Source organism: Danio rerio, chromosome 23 (assembly GCF_049306965.1).
Source record: "Danio rerio strain Tuebingen ecotype United States chromosome 23, GRCz12tu, whole genome shotgun sequence".
Classification (NCBI taxonomy): Eukaryota; Metazoa; Chordata; class Actinopteri; order Cypriniformes; family Danionidae; genus Danio; species Danio rerio.
This window is the reverse complement of record NC_133198.1, coordinates 24,000,073-24,016,686: the sequence shown is the minus strand read 5'-3', so window position 1 is coordinate 24,016,686 and position 16,614 is coordinate 24,000,073. Positions and strand designations below refer to the sequence as shown.

General features: G+C 36.0%; 1 protein-coding gene across 21 annotated transcripts in view; it reads right to left on the bottom strand.

Moving 5' to 3' along the window:
* Nucleotides 1–16,614, bottom strand: part of kcnab2b (potassium voltage-gated channel subfamily A regulatory beta subunit 2b) — a 185,787-nt gene that overhangs the window by 12,033 nt on the left and 157,140 nt on the right. For 13 of the 21 annotated variants that reach the window (XM_068216784.2, XM_073938552.1, XM_073938559.1 and 10 more), the window contains 5 exons: nucleotides 11,492–11,536; nucleotides 9,332–9,376; nucleotides 8,627–8,670; nucleotides 6,408–6,494; nucleotides 333–418 (listed from right to left, as the gene is read on the bottom strand). In XM_068216784.2, the coding sequence (XP_068072885.1) occupies nucleotides 333–418; nucleotides 6,408–6,494; nucleotides 8,627–8,670; nucleotides 9,332–9,376; nucleotides 11,492–11,536 (307 nt within the window). Of the gene's footprint in view, nucleotides 1–332; nucleotides 419–3,097; nucleotides 3,143–6,407; nucleotides 6,495–8,626; nucleotides 8,671–9,331; nucleotides 9,377–11,491; nucleotides 11,537–16,614 lie in introns of all 21 variants that reach the window. The other 8 variants (NR_137311.1, XM_068216783.2, XM_068216782.2 and 5 more) reach the window with 1 other exon arrangement.

The window sequence follows — 16,614 nt, the reverse complement described above, 5'->3', positions numbered from 1 at the left end:
TTGATTGGCTGCTTAAAAAAAATTACAATTGATCAGAAGACATTTTCATTGTTTATTCCATCAAGCTTTGAAAGATATAAGTACTAAAAATTATATAAATGTCTGAACACATGAAACATAACTTCTTTAAAAATAATATTTATTATTTTAAGTTTTACATACAAACATATTATAATTAAATTAGACTATCACTCTATAATTTGAAACATTAAAGACTATAGTTACAGCTAATGAGATGCTGAAACATTGCCATAAGACACAAGACTGTTAAATGCATTTTTGCCCGATGTTTTTTTTTTTTCAATAGAAATACAACAGGTTTTCAAACCCACCATAATCTCCATGGAGCTCCAGCGGGATGTCCCCCAGTACATAGCCATACCCTGGTTTATCACATGCGTCATTGCTCGAACCGTCTCTGCCAACAAAAAAATGTGTACAATCAGACTCAGTACAACATTCAGACATTGCGGGACCGAGGGACAAAAGCAGATGAGATATAGAGTGTAAGATGACCCGACAAACAAGGACGAATATACCAGTAAAGTAATGGAAGTGGAGCAGAAGTAGATTCTGAGAAAGGCTAAGAGCAACAAAGGCCATTTATCATATTTTCTTTATACAAAGTGACAGAGCATTAAAATGGCCTGAAGGTTACGCATGTTATAGTAAGTCTACTCAAAGAGTTTTGTAGTGGGTGGAAAATAAATCAGTGTGAATCTCGACTGCATGACATCTGCACAAGGCTGCATTTCATTGACATTTAGCAGAGAAGCCTGCCTATAATCTACAGCGTCATAATATTATTACACACTGAGGCATTAATAATTCACATTATGAAACTGTAAGAAATCAATCAGCTTAAAGTACTAGAAGCACCATAAAACTGAACTGAATGAATTCCATCAAACGTTTCTTTAAGTGAAAGTACAGCCTTGTAAAATGTCATGCTTAGCAACATTTTCAAAGATTTTCCTGAAATTGGAAATATACAGAATACATTTTATATAATTTCTTATATACATTTTCTTTTTTTTCTTTTTTTAATATGTAAGTTCACAATATACACTCACCGGCCACTTTATTGGGTACACCTTACTAATACCAAGTAAGACCTTGTTTTGCCTTCAGAACTACCTTAATATGTTGTGCCAAAGATTCAACAAGGTGAAAAATTCCTAAGAGATTTTGGTCCATATTGACATGATAGCATCACGCAGTTGCTGCAGATTTGTCTGCTGAACATCCATGATGCGAATTTCCCATTCCACCACATCCCAAATGTGCTCTATTGGATTGAGTTCTGGTGACTGTGGAGGCCATTTAAGTACAATGAACTCATTGACATGTTCAATAGATCAGTCTGAGGTGATTCTTACTTTATGACATGGGGTGTTATCCTGCTGGAAGTAGCCATCAGAAGATGGGTCCACTGTGGTCATAAAGGGATTGATTTGGTCAGCAACAATACTCATGTAGGCAGTGGCATTGACACAATGCTCAATTGGTAAAGGGCCCAAAACGTTCCAAGAAAATATCCCCCACACCACTACATCATAAATTCTAACCCTACCATTTGAATGAAAGCTGACAGGAGTGGCACACGGTGTGGTCTTCTGCTGCTGTAGCTTCCCTGTCTCAAGGTTTGACGAGTTGTGAATTCAGAGATGCTCTTCGGCATACCTTGGTTGTAACTAGTGGTTAATTGAGTTACCGTTGCCTTTCTATTAGCTTGAACCAGTCTGGCCATTCTCCTCTGACCTCTGGCATCAACATGGCATTTACGCCCACAGAACTGCCACTCACTGCATATTTTCTCTTTTTCAAACCATTCTGTGTAAACCCTATAGATGGTTGTGTGTGAAAAGCCCAGTAATCAGTTTCTGAAATTCTCAGACCAGCACCAACAACCATGCCACATTTAAAGTCACTTAAATCACCTTTCTTCCCCATTCTAGTGCTCAGTTTGAACTGCAGCAGATCGTCTTGACCATGTCTACATGCCTAAATGCACTGAGTTGCTGCTATGTGATTGGCTGATTAGAAATTTGCACTAATGAGAAGTTGGACAGGTGTACCTACTAAAGTGACCGGTTAGTGTATTTAAAGTGTTTTTATTCACATTGTTTATTATTGAGGACACATTTGCAAGAAAAAAAATCTCACAACAGAAATGAATAAATAAATAAGTAAATAAAATTGACATACTTAAACAGGTTACTTAAGGCATATGATAAATAATTAAATCATTTATTAAGTAAAACCAAACACTGCAGGCAGGAAAGGACAGCATTCACAAATCTCTAGTAAATCAAATGAATAACATATTAGTATATGAAGACCCACTAAATTCATTTGACAGCATATTTGCAATTTATCAGATTACACATGGTTCTGTAAAGCTGCGTTTGTCTTTTTCAAGATTTGTGAATAATTTCTTCTTCAATGACTGTTAGACAAAGAGACAACAGAAAGACATCAAAAAAGACAAAAACAAATACAGGCGCATGCAAAACAGAGAGCAGCTCAAAAATTTCCATGCAGGAAAGCTGGGGACACTGCAATCAAACATCTTGCAAAAATATACTTTTTTAGCTTTAAGAATAATAGGCTAGAGCATATTGTATGATCAGACGCTGTGTTTTAATTCTTTACTTGTGTACAGTATAACATCTGCAGCTTTACTTATGTCCAAACTGATTTAACAAAAGTAAGCAAAGCCCAAAACAATCCACACAGAACCTACATGACAAGTGCTTTTCTAAGGAAACTACTGTAAATAATGAATAATATTTTAAAATGGAATGAAGATGCATGGTAAATATCCAACAAAAAAGAAAGAAAACCAAAGAAAATGGGTCAGTAAGATGCAATGACCTTCTTTAAATTTAACTTGCAAGATTGACAGGAGAGTCAAATAATTCGACAGTCCTACGGCATACCAGGCCTAAAATAGAAATGTCTAGAAATCTTCAGCATTTTATGGACATGGTCAGGTTTCTCACACCAGGAAAAAGAGGGCAGACTATCACAAATCAAAGCCATAAAATGCTTTTGGAGACAGGAGGTCAAAACTCTCACTGAGGGTACCATGTACCTTCTATGATGAATGTTCTTGATTTTGAAGTGTTAAATGGATCTCCTGGTGATAAACAAACAAACAAAAGACTGTGAAAAGAGGTTTACCAACCAGCAAATGGAATGAAATCTCTGAAGGGAGAGGAAAAAAAAGGCAGCAGAACTGGACCAGAGCAGATTCTGCAAGTCCCGGAGTAATAGGACCACTCATGAAGTCACGTGGTGTGTGCACAAGCAATCATGTCTACATGGCCATGACCTCAGAAGCATCAGTCTCTGCCACTCATCACTCTGTACACAAAGCCCTCACAGCTGTACAGCACGGCATTGTCACAGGTTTGACAAGTTAAGCTCAGTTAACAGTGTTTGTAATTGAAATTACAGCGAAGAAGGCAATGAGGACATTTTTTGGAGGATTTTTAGGCAGAAATGTGAAGTTATCTTACATCTCATCAGTATTTGAGTTGTGAAGGTGTTTAAATCATCATTTTAGAGAGTAGTTTAAAGTGCGCCAAATATGCTTTTTAGATACTGCCTTTGATATAATGTAGAATCTAGCAGTCTATCAATATAAAAGTTCAGCAATTTTTAAAAGATCAAACAGTGTGTTGTCTCCTGAAAGAAAGAGCGGCCTGAAATAAGATCAGTAATTCCAGTTTTACATCCTTCACAAACCTACATAAAGTAAATTCACTTTTGCATATGCTAGACTGTGAATGATCCATTTGTTCTACCCTTCGTGCCCTGGGGGAAAAGGACACATTTGTACACCGTTCTCGAAGAAGACTTTGAATTAGGTCAGCCTTCGTCACACAATTATGGCACAATCAGCAATCAAAGAATAAAGACATTGAGCTGGGATGCATGTCAATGCCCCAATGACCGACATCGAGAAACTGTATACACTAATAAACTATAGTGAGCATTCTGGACTTTTAACACAATAGTCTAATGATGGCAAGTTGAATAAACTCTACATTGGCAGTTCAAAGTGCATTGGAATGAAAATCTGGACATATCGAAGCATAGCTGAATATTAAGAGTTCAGTAAGTCGAAATGACACATTGAGAGTCAAACACTATTGTTTCCTAGCTCTCATTTAACTTCTTTAAATTTAAAATCAGGCCAATCGGAACAAAACACTGACTCTGACAATCCATTAATCAAACATCAAACATTGTTAATATGCAAGTCTTATTTTTAAGTTTACGTAGGCTTGTATTAAATATATTATGTATGTGGGACTCTTATTTTAAAAATGGTAGAAGCAGGGACACTAATAAGAAGCAGTTACGGGAAGCAGGAAGCCATGCATTACCATAGTGCTTGTCAGGAGACTAAATCTGGCATATATGGATTATAAATGTATTCAGTGCCACACGAAGAGGCATTAGGTCTATTTATATGTACCTTTTGTTAGTTTTAGCACATGTATATTGAGAAATTTGTAGAGTATGTTTATATCAAGGCAACAAACACATCTAGACTGCGATAAGTGTTTTATGCACGTTTATGGATTGTGTCATATCACTTAGCTCTTTCTGCCATTTCTATAGTGAAAGGACACCAATCTGTTTATGCAGTAGTGGACATTAATTCCTGCCATTTTCATGTACATTGAAGCTTCAAAATAAAGCTCTAAATGCATCTCTGTCATTCCCTTTTGTCAAGTTTAATTATACTTTAGCCCTTATTTTGTCCACAACATGCCCCAGGAGCTAACTATGTTAATCTGATGGCATAAAGATAGCTTATTCTAGTTAATATAAACCTCTCCACCACTTCAGTTGAAAAGATTGATAAGGCATCTACTGAATTTATTAAAATGCTTTTTGACAAACAATGTGTGTATTTCAGAGTACAGTATTTCACAATTTACATATTGAATCAATTCACATTAAAAAAAGGAGCAAATCCAATCAGGATAAAATGCAATAGAATCACCGTGCTATAGTGCTGTGAAAATGCTTTTTAAGTAATATAAAATCTTTTAGTCATGCTGCTTTGGTTTTTCAGCCTTCTAAACCAGTGCTTTTTATTACGAAAGGTCGACTGTGACAATATGTAGATGTACTAGTCCGTTTAATGCTTTTGTAAAGCTCTCAAATGCAAGGCCATGCACTCTTCCTAGACTAACTTACAACTAGACTCAACCATTAACTGCATAATGGATGCAACTGCTGTGATGCAAAGTCGAATCATCTTGACAGCACACTTAGACAACATGCTCTATTCACTGCTCAATATTTTGAGACAGACAATCAGCTATTCTATCCGATGTTGTAACGCAGGGTTTTTCAAAGTCTAAGACAGTGGGCCTCCCTTTTGACACAACTTATCCATTGGCGCCCCCCTCCTCCCAAACACGCACGCGCGCACGCGCGCACGCGCGCGCACACACACACACACACACACACACACACACACACACACACACACACACACAGACACACACACACACACACACACACACACATATACATATATATATATATATATATATATATATATATATATATATATATATATATATATATATATATATATATATATATATACAGTATATATAAAGACACAGACAGATGCCAGACTGTTAACTCACTTTTATCATCATTTGCATGAAAGTGCAATTATTTACAGAGTAATAAGTATTTTAATATAACGTTTTTAAAACTAGGATGATGGTTCAATATGAATAGAACAGATCCAAGAACTGTCCATCCCAGTCAAAACAGTTACTTTTGCTTTCAGTTTGACGGCAGTCTCCGTGAGGATCTGCCGTCCGTTTGTTTTGGTTTAGACTGAGCTGCCGTCACTGTCATTAATAAATCACTTTAAAACTGCTTCGGTTCTCCGCCTCCTTCCCGGCGGCCAAAGGGCCGTGAACTTCATTACAGCTTTGAATCGGGGTGGGTCTCAAAAACCGACCCATTGTATTAGCAGGCATATAATAAACGTTTAAATATAATAAAAAAAAATACATACAATTAAACTTTATTATTATATTTTTATTATATTATATTTTTTCCCGCGCCTCCCCTGACATGCTCTGGCGCCCCCCAGGGGAGGCGCGCCTCACACTTTGAAAACCCCTGTTGTAACGCATTGAAATTTAATGGGATGATTGTCTATTTTTAGGAATGCTGTGTTTTGGGGTTAAACAAATCTCTGCTGTTGGTCTCAAAGTGTCTGATTCCTGATAAGTTAAGAGCTGCGTGGCTGGTCTGTTTTAATCCCATGCTTCAGTGCAAAGCAATCAGGAGAGCCATTCCAGTGCTGGTACACAAAGATGACACAAACTGGCCAGCATCTCATCAAGCACACTTACCTTCCATTGGCGTGTTGGGGTCAGGTCTGTTAGCAAACACTACATCCACATATTCTAACTGAAGTCTCTCCAGTGATGCCCTTAGACCTGTAGGTCAAAAAAATGCAGTAATGTTTATGGCTGTTAAAGACAAAAGAATTTAAAGGTTCTTATTTGGGCTTTGTTTAATCACTTTATATTAGGAGTCTTTAGTACAGTTTATTTACACCGATAAGCCAAAGCATTATGACCAGTGCCAAACCACTCTACCCTACAAAGGAAAAGCGCAGCATGACTGTAAAAATACTTTAACGCCAGCTTGGATTTTGTAGTTGCAGCAATTTTGACACTCTTTTTTTAATGGGTCAAAATTCAAGCAGCAGACAGAACAGATGTCACAAAATTCTATTTTAACTCAATTTTGCCTAAGTGTGTAGTTACTTTGCCTTTGTAATGCAGAATAGGGTAATGAACTCTACTAGACCCTTGCAGGTTCCCTGTGGTATCTAGCCCCAATACGTGAGCAACAAATCTGTCAAGTCCTGTAGCCATATGATGGAACTACTATGGATCATACTTGGAAGTACAAGTGTCATATGTATGTGGCCTGAAACAGCAGGACACCCGTGCACTCACTTATGACTATCCTAAAATGATCATTCATTCATTCATTCATTCATTTACTTTTCAACTTAGTCCCTTTTATCAATCCATGGTCGCCACAGCAGAATGAACCACCAACTTGTCCAGTACACTCATACACTACGGACAATTTAGCTTACCCAATTTACCTGTACCGCATGTTTTTAGACTGTGGGGGAAACAGAAGCACCCGGAGGAAACCCACGCGAATGCAGGGAGAACATGCAAACTCCACACAGAAACGGCAACTGCCCCAGCCGAGGCTCGAACCAGTGACCTTCTTACTGTGAGGCTACAGCACTATCTACTGCGCCACTGCATTGTCTATCCTAAAGTGATATATATGTTATATGAAAGAAACAAGTACAGACCAATTGACCTTAAGTTAATGCTTCAATGTTCAGTTCCACTTGCACCCTTGGGATTCTTGCATGCATTCAGAAATGCATTCATCTTCAAGAATGCATTCTTGGGATGTCATTATGGTTTCTGAACCTCTTGGACGATACAATATATTGACATGGCCTTCATCGGCCTTCATCAGATGAGGGATCTGGGTTTTTATGGAAGGAGGGAACCTTATCATTACAATTTGCTACTTGTGTCACAGTAGACCTAGGCCTAATCCCAATTCTACCCCTTAGCCCTTTCCCTTTACTATTCACGTAAACGCGCAAAATGATTATCTTTAGCTTGAAGGCGTAGGGATAAGGGAAAGGGCTAGATAGCCCTTCAAACTGAGATTTTTCAGGACCACTCTCGAAACCAAGAGGTAAGAAATTTTCTCAGAATACACCAGCTACAACAGCAGCATGGCTGCACACAGAAGTCAGGAGATGCAGAAATTAGTATTTTTTGTCATTATTAAAAATTTTTACAACAAACAAGTATATGTTTTAATACATTCATAACCGCTTTCTTGTTTTGCCGCCATGCTTTTTAAAAGACCCAGTAAAATAAAAATTGCTAAATTTTGCTATAATCCATAATAATAACAACTCCTGTATAGCAGCCCCACTACATTCTGTCATTCGATGACACTCAAATACTGTGTCAGAAAAGCCTAGTGACTGGGAATGACCTTTTTAAAGTGTCTGGTATAATGTTGTCTTTTTGTGTGTTTACATAGATGAATATGGCCTAAATGTACAGTACATTTACGATCTTATCGCCACATTGTATCAGTATGATAACATGATATATGCCTTAGGTGATTTCACACTCTGTTTCAAGGGAAGGGGTAGGGGTACAAAAATAGAACTGGGATTGGGCGTACTGTTGGCTTGGACCAGAAGAGATAGTCTTCACTGTCATCAAGCATTGGTGAGCTTATGGCAGTGTGGTTTGTCCCATCTCAGAACAATTTAATAAAAAAAAAAACTGCTCACCAGAAGCAACAACCAAGCCTTGCAATTTTAAAAATAAAGTACGCTGATCCAGTCACCTTCTTCAAGTCACTCTTTTTAAGTAAGAATTCAAAATCTCACAGTTGTTAAACTATAACTTAGTTTAAAGTGGGTCCTGCTTGACAATTTTAGTCCCAAAATTTTGTCCTCAAAATATAAAATTAAATCATCAATACAGCTAACAGGACTTACCCTCTATGATGTGTTTTCTAGATAGGCCTCTCTCTGTTTCTGCTCTGAAAAAACAAACAGGAAAGTAACAATTACACATTTAAGTGAATTGAAGTTTACTAGTGTCTTTAAAGACAACGGTATTTCTAAATTCTTGTCATTCAACTTATTGTAGAGAGTTTTTCTGTTCATTTCTTCAATCATTTCATCCAATTTAGCTGAAATCCTGCATGCATCCATCCACTCAAAGTTGATGAATTGAAACCATACTTTTTTTTCCCCAATAATCCATTTCAGTCAAATCACAATATAGAAAAAAAGATCTGTCTCTTTTAGCTTCAAGGTGATGCTCATGGGTGAATTTACTAAAGGTCAAATTCAGTATGGCCACTGATTCTGTATGCGAGGCTAATTATTATCAAAATGTGAGCACCGTGGCAATTTAAAGGCATTAATGTTTAATGGTGACCTCACAACAGTGCTCAGCTTTGGCCTTTAATTTGCCCTGAGTGAAAGAGCACAGCTCAGAGGGGGCATTCGACCTGAATCCTTCTCCAATGAGGGTCTGCAGGACTTCCCTTACTACACCGTACACACTTGTATAAAAGAGACTATCATTAACCTGCTTCCCCTGTTGCTCTCACAGTCGGCAGATAGTATGAATCATCATTAACCTCTTTGTGACACACATACACATAAACACTAACATAAGAGCACAGCACTTACTTTCCACCCCAGTAAATTTTTGTGGTGATGACCAAACTGGAACGTCTGTGAAAGACAGATGAGAGAAAGATGGGTTTGAAGTGATACAAAGGCAAGGACTCCATGATAGTCAATGGACAATAAATAAATTACTTAAGAAAGTCAGTGGAGTGAAATGAAAAGACTGGAAAGTATTATATTTGAACTTGAATTATTGCATTATTTGAAGTAAATCATATAACAACAATGGCTTTAAACTTTGTGCATTCATTTGAAAACATGCTTTGTAGTATATGACTTATTATTATACGGTATATATTAGATATAGTTTTGAAATTTGTAAAATGTATATTGTATTATATTATAACTAAATAACTATAACTAAGTTATAACTAACTAACTAACTAATATATTATAATATAATAACTATATATATACTATATATATATATAAACCAGAAGTTTACATACTCTAAAAAAAGGAACATAACTTTTTTTTTTTTTATGTCTGATGGTAAATCTTACTAAACGTTTACTATTTTAGGTCTGTTAGGATTACCTAAATAATTTACATTTGCCAGAATAATAAGATAATTTTGTTTGGAGAATTTTAATTAATTTCTAGACAGCTTGGTATTTTTTAGCTTTGCTTTTAAGCTGTATAACTTCGGTGAAATGTTTTGGGTATCCTTTCACCAGGTTCTCACAATAGTTCAAAGGAATTTTGGCCCATTCCTCCTGACAGAATTGGTGTAACTGAGTCAGATTTGTTGGCTGTCATGCTCGCACACACATTTTCATTTCTGCCCACAAATTTTCTATAGGATTAAGGTCAGGGCTTTGTGATGGCCACTCCAAAACAAAATGTCCTTAAAGCACATTTTAACTAATTTGGCAGTATGCTTACGGTCATGGTCTTTTTGGGAGAGCCATTTGCGGCCAAGTTATAATTTCCTGGCTAATGTCTTAAGATGTTGCTTCAGTATTTCTACATTATGTTCTTTCTTCATGATACAGTACCATTCATGCTGTGAAGTGGACCAGTCCCTCCTGCAGCAAAACAGCCCCACAACATGATGCCGTCGCCCCCATACTTTATAGTTGGGATAGTGTTCCTAGGCTTCTACGCTTTCCCCTTTGTCCTCCAAATATAACACTGGTCATTGTGGCCAAACAGTTCAATCTTAGTTCCATCAGACCACAGGAGATGTCTTAATTATTCTTTTCCCAGTGTAATTTAACAAATTATAATCTGGATTTTTTTGTTGATTCTGGCTTGTTCATTTTCCCATGTTGTCACAAAAGGTAGCAGTGTGTTTAAGGCTTTCACTAAATACTATTCTACAGTTGTGCTTCCAATTAACTCAAATGTTGTCAATTAGCCAATCAAAAACCTCTAAAACCTTGACACCATCATCTGAACTTTTTCAGAGGCATAATCATTTTGTTGTATGTAAACTTGAATTTCAAGAAAAGTTATAACAATTTCTCAAAAAATATCTCTCTCATTATTCTGCTATTAAGCATAACAGAAACAAATTTGACAATCCTAACTTTAAATTTTTTTTTAAATTAGAAATGTTTTGTATCAACTATCACAACTGTTCTTCTATATTTAAAATGCTAATTAATGCATTAACCCTCAAATAATTTAGAATATTACTAGAAGAATGCATTAGCACTAAAGCGGTAGATAAAATAATAATATTTAGAATAATAGAATAATAATACTTCAGAATTTTTTACATCTTGCCGTTTAAATAAAACATATTCTAAATTCTTTGCAGATGATGATAAATAAAGGGCATTTGGACAGGAATGTTCTCCTCTCCCAAGAGAAGCAGATTTTTCATACACTTGAAACTGCAGTCATGCCATGTTTCTAAAAAGGGCAAAAACTTGGCTCCAAAATTAGACATCTTTTCCCTGGGGGGGAAGCAGCTTTTCGCCTCAGTGCTCGCATAAAGTGAATGGCAGGATAAATAAAAGCTGATGTCCCCTTAAGAGCAAATTCTACATTAGTCATTCACAAACCAACAAAAACGCAAGGTAAAGGCAAGCTTATATTCATTGAGAGGATATCAGCAGTTATTCTGACACTCTGATGAGGAGAAAACAGCACTCAAACATGACTTCAAATGAGAGTTTGCCAATGTTTTAAACGGCAAAAGAACATGCGTACCTCCATCCTTTCTTCTTGATGATACTGCCGAGGACCATTTCAGCCCTGTAAGAAAGCAAAAAAAAAGCAAAAATCAACCTCACTTTTAAACCAAAAACATCCTCACTGTCACTGTCCTCACTTGCATCAGTCAGGAAGCAAAAGCATCCTCTACACTGGGGGATTCCCTGTTCTCAGCTTCTGGAAAATTAAGCTAATGAAGCGTTTACTTTACAGCAATATGAAAGAGACTCCTAGTGTAAACACGGGCAAAATGCTTCCTGTTTTTTCTCCTGTGAGCAGATTTTTTGAAAAGGGAGAGAGTTGGAGAGAACATCTAATGACAGATGTTACATTTTTGCCCTCAGGACTAATGTGTTCTTCATGAATGGTTCTCCCAAAAGCCCTCGTCATCCCAACGCCAAACTGTGAGTCCTTGTGACAGCTTGTAACAAATGAAGCGCTATTGTAACGTGGGCTCAAGAGGGCAGTACATTAATTTGTACAAACTGCACGTCTTGCTTTTTAACTTAACTAGTATTCCTGAAAATAAACTGGTAGGGTCAGGTTAACAAAAGAGGCGAATAAGGATGTCAGTTATGTATTTGCGTTACTTTCACATATGATTTGGTTAACCGTGAATGACAACCACACTGTACTCAGTCATTCATTCATTTTTCTTCGGCTTAGTCCCTTTACTCATATGGAGTCACCACAGTGTAACAAACCGTCAACTTATCCAGCATATGTTTTTTTACACAGAGGATGCCCTTCCAGCTGCAACCCAGAACTAGATTGATTATAGTTATAAATGAATGATCCTGGAATTAGGCTTTCCTAGATTTATTCTAATGGCTTTAGAATAGTTAGAATTTTAGTTTTGGGGAACAGTTTAAAAAATATGGTCACACTTTATTTTGATGCTCCGTTTGTTACATTGCACCTACAGGTCATCTAATTCTCATTAGATTATAAGTAGACTTAGGTTGGGGTTAGGGCTAGTGTAAGTTGGCATGTACTTGCACAGTTTCTTATAGTCAGTTAGTTAAAGGACAGTCTAGTAATACTCAAATGGACCATCAAAATAATATATATATATATATAAATATATATATATATATATATATATATATATATATATATATATATATATATATATATATATATAGCTGTTAATATTTAATTTGTATTGAACAATATTCTAATTTTTGAGAAATTTTTAATTCATAAATGCAAGTGTTTCAATCCCCTGCTTCTGATTTTCCAAAAGGAATTTAGGTTATACTGTAAATCTTTAAAGTTGTTAAAATTAAAATTAGGAAGAAGAGGTTAGCTTACTAAAAAATGTTAAATTCATAGAAGACCGAGTAATGTAAATGTTTTTTGTTTGTGTGCCTATTCTATGTTTAAATTTTATTTATTTGCATTATTATCTAATTTGTTTGATGATTATTTGTGCTCTGATCTGTAAGATGAAAGTTGTTAATCGACTTTTGCCTTATTGTATTTGTGTTATAATGCATGCTTTCATTTTCTTTTCGGCTTAGTCCCTTTTTGATCTTTTTGACCCCATCTTAATCTGGGTTCGCCACAGCGGAATGAACCGCCAACTTATCCATCATATGTTTTACTCAGCGAATGCCCTTCCAGCTGCAACCCATCACTGGGAAACATCTGTACACTCTCATTCACACTCATACACTACGGACAGTTTAGCTTACCCAATTCACTCATACCGCATGTCTTTGGACTTGTGGGGGAAACCGGAGCACCCAGAAGAAAAACCCATGCAAACACTGGGAGAACATGCAAACTCTAAGAAACGCCAACTGACCCAGCCGAGGCTTGAACCAGCAACCTTCTTGCTGTGAGGCGATTGTGCTACCATGATGCCCATGTTATAATGCAATTAAACAACAACAACAACAAAAAAGCTTGGCTCAGTGTGCATTACATTTGCTCGGTTTTATTTTACACTGCAGATTTGTACTGTTTTAAAGTTGAGGCATTAATATAGACATCACTACTGTATAGATTTTCCACCTCTACTGGGTCACTTAGAAACCATAGTGGTGCTGAAACTATTATCAGGTTTTGGGTTCTGTACAGAGTGGCAACTATGGAGCCAGATGACCCTAAAAACACAAAACAATTCACGTGCACAATATAATTTCAACTTGCACAATACAATTCAAATTTACAAAAGCCAATTCATAAACTCAAAACTCAACTCGTAAATCCAAAGTGTAAATTAATGCAAAAAGCATGATTTTTCCACAAATGCTCACAAAAATGCCTCGTTTCTTGTCAATGTGAATAATGCTGTGCACATTTGAGTTTTATTTTGTAAATTAATTTTTTTTTTTTGCAGACTGATCTGGCTCCATAGGAAACCCCCTAGTAATGAGCCATAATACATATACAGTGAAAATGCACCAAAATAGTGCACATGCTTGACTTCAGTAACAGATTCATACAGACAGTACGCAAACCTAATCAGCTGTTAGAACAAAACATTTTGAGACACATTTTCAGAGCTAAAACCAGCATTCTACCATTCTCATCAATGATTTCAAAAATTGTACCATTCATAAATAGTTTTTCCGCCAACCTTAACTATGGAACAGAATGTGCAGATTTGATTGAACTAATTAATCAATCATTCATTCATTTTGCTTCGACTTAGTCCATTTCTTCATCAGGGATTGCCACAGTGGAATGAACCACAGCATAGGTTTTATACAGCGGATGCCTATCCAGCTGCAACCCAGTACTGGGAAACACCCAAAGACTCTTACACGTATACACATACACTAAGGCCAATTTAGTTTATTCAATTCACCTGTACCACATGTCTTTGGACTTGTGGGGGAAACCGGAGCACCCGGAGGAAATCCACGTAAACATGAGGAAAACATGCAAACTCCACACAGAAGTGCCAACTGACCCAGCTGGGGCTCAAACCAGGGACCTTCTTGCTGTAAGACGACAGTGCTAACCAATGAGCTACCCTGTCGCCCTGGATTAATTACTCAATTAAATATATTTCTTTTACATACAGGCAAACTAAAGTAGAGAAACATTAAACTGAATGCATTTATAAAAACAAACTAAATGTACACTACCTGTGGAGTTCTTGAACTTTTCTACATTTTCAAATGAGCATTACACAGAAAATACCTTTATTCAGAGAGATGAAGTTCATGTAGATCATTTACTGTGAACCAAGATGCTCACTGACACAGGAAATGTTCAATAGGAGCTGCTGATGTCAAAAGAGTAATTTCATTACTATGCAGATTTTGCAACTTGAGAATTGCAATAAACAATAGTTTGAAATAAGCAAAGCTGTTTTATTCCTATTTGGTACTTGTCAATATATATTTTTTAGGTCATGCTTACAATTATAAATAAGCGTGATGTGTTGCCAATGTGAACACAGCCTGTTTGTGAGTGATACAGGATGGTTTGTTTGCCTGTGCTTTAGTTTGTTTACAGTACTCTCTTCATTATTCTGCATGAGTTATCGATGTGCTGAGCCACAGCCTCATGGCCAGCTTGACATGGCATGAAACACAGATGGAAAATGCGACACAAAAGCACACAGACACCATATATATATATATATATATATATATATATATATATATATATATATATATATATATATATATATATATATATATATATATATAAGGTTATGTCCTTTAACACTCCTGAGGTCTGCTTCATTAAAGAGCCGTTTTGTATCGTTGAGCGTATTTCCACTGAGTCAGGCAATTTTCTCTCAACTTTATCAGCAATTCCCTGACGTTACAGTTCCACGGCATTGCAGAAAATAAAGACGCCACTGCTAAATTTACTGCAAGCTAGCAGGATTGGGCTATTCACCTTTCCATCTTTTTTCTCTTCTTGCACAAGTGAATTTTGCTGACCAATCACTATACTTTTTTTTTTTCACTAGGTCGTCTTAAACATAGATACCTAAAGAATGCAGTAAGAAGAACTTGCATGTTGTAAGACGATGAAATTCAGCAAAAATAAAGAGTTACAAAATAAACTACTTTTTTGTACATTAAAATGTGGCCTACTTATTCTAAGCAAAAATAATAATGACATCATCTACCCATAAATAAAACACCTACTGATATTTCATTACAATAAAGAATGAAAAGACCGAAAAAATAAGAAAGAAATAATTAGATCATGTATTAAAAGAGACTATTTTAGCCATTTAAAATATATATAATATCATTTTCCATGACTTTTTTTATTTCATGGATTATAATATGTAATTGTGAGGACAGGTATGCTGTTTCAGTCAAATAAATATATTTGATATTGTCACAATCACCAGCAATCTAGCCCATACAGATAGCTGGATAACTACAAATCTGCCATCAAAAGAACTACAATTCTGTCATGCACCACACACTCACACCTGTTCCTGTTTCACTTTGATTACACACCCGCACACAGTTGGAGGATCATTATGAACTAATTAAATGGACAGCATAGACAAACACTAGTTGCTGAGTCTTGTTATACTGTTAGTGAACATTATGATGCGTTTACTTTGTCTAGCCTAGCCGTGTTCACCCTTTTTTTTCCTTTTATTTACTGCCTTTGTTTCCACTGTCTGTCCTGACCATTCGCCTGTTTACTGACGATTCTCTGAAAGCACTTGTTTGCTCCTGTGATTGACTTTGCCTGCCTGACTATTCTTGTTAATAAATACTACACGTGGATCCTCTACTCCGTTGTCCAACGTCAATCATTTCACAGATATACATATCCTGTTCGATATTCTGTACACATTGTATACAATGTACTGTATACTGTATACATAAATTAAAAAATAGAACAATTCTATTTTCAAAATAAAATAAATTTTAATTACATTTATCTAAAAAAAAGTATTAATTAATATTAATCAATGTTCATAAATGTATAAATACGTGTTTAATTTATTACACTATTATTGATTTTATAATATTTTAAATAAGAATTTATAATTTTATGTTTTAAAAAAAAGACTTTAACCTAAATATTTAGAATACTGTAGATGTTGCAAAATAAACTGTTTGGTGCCCACAAAATGCGCTACAGAGTGTATATTCTGTGTTAATAACAAACTAAAAGTA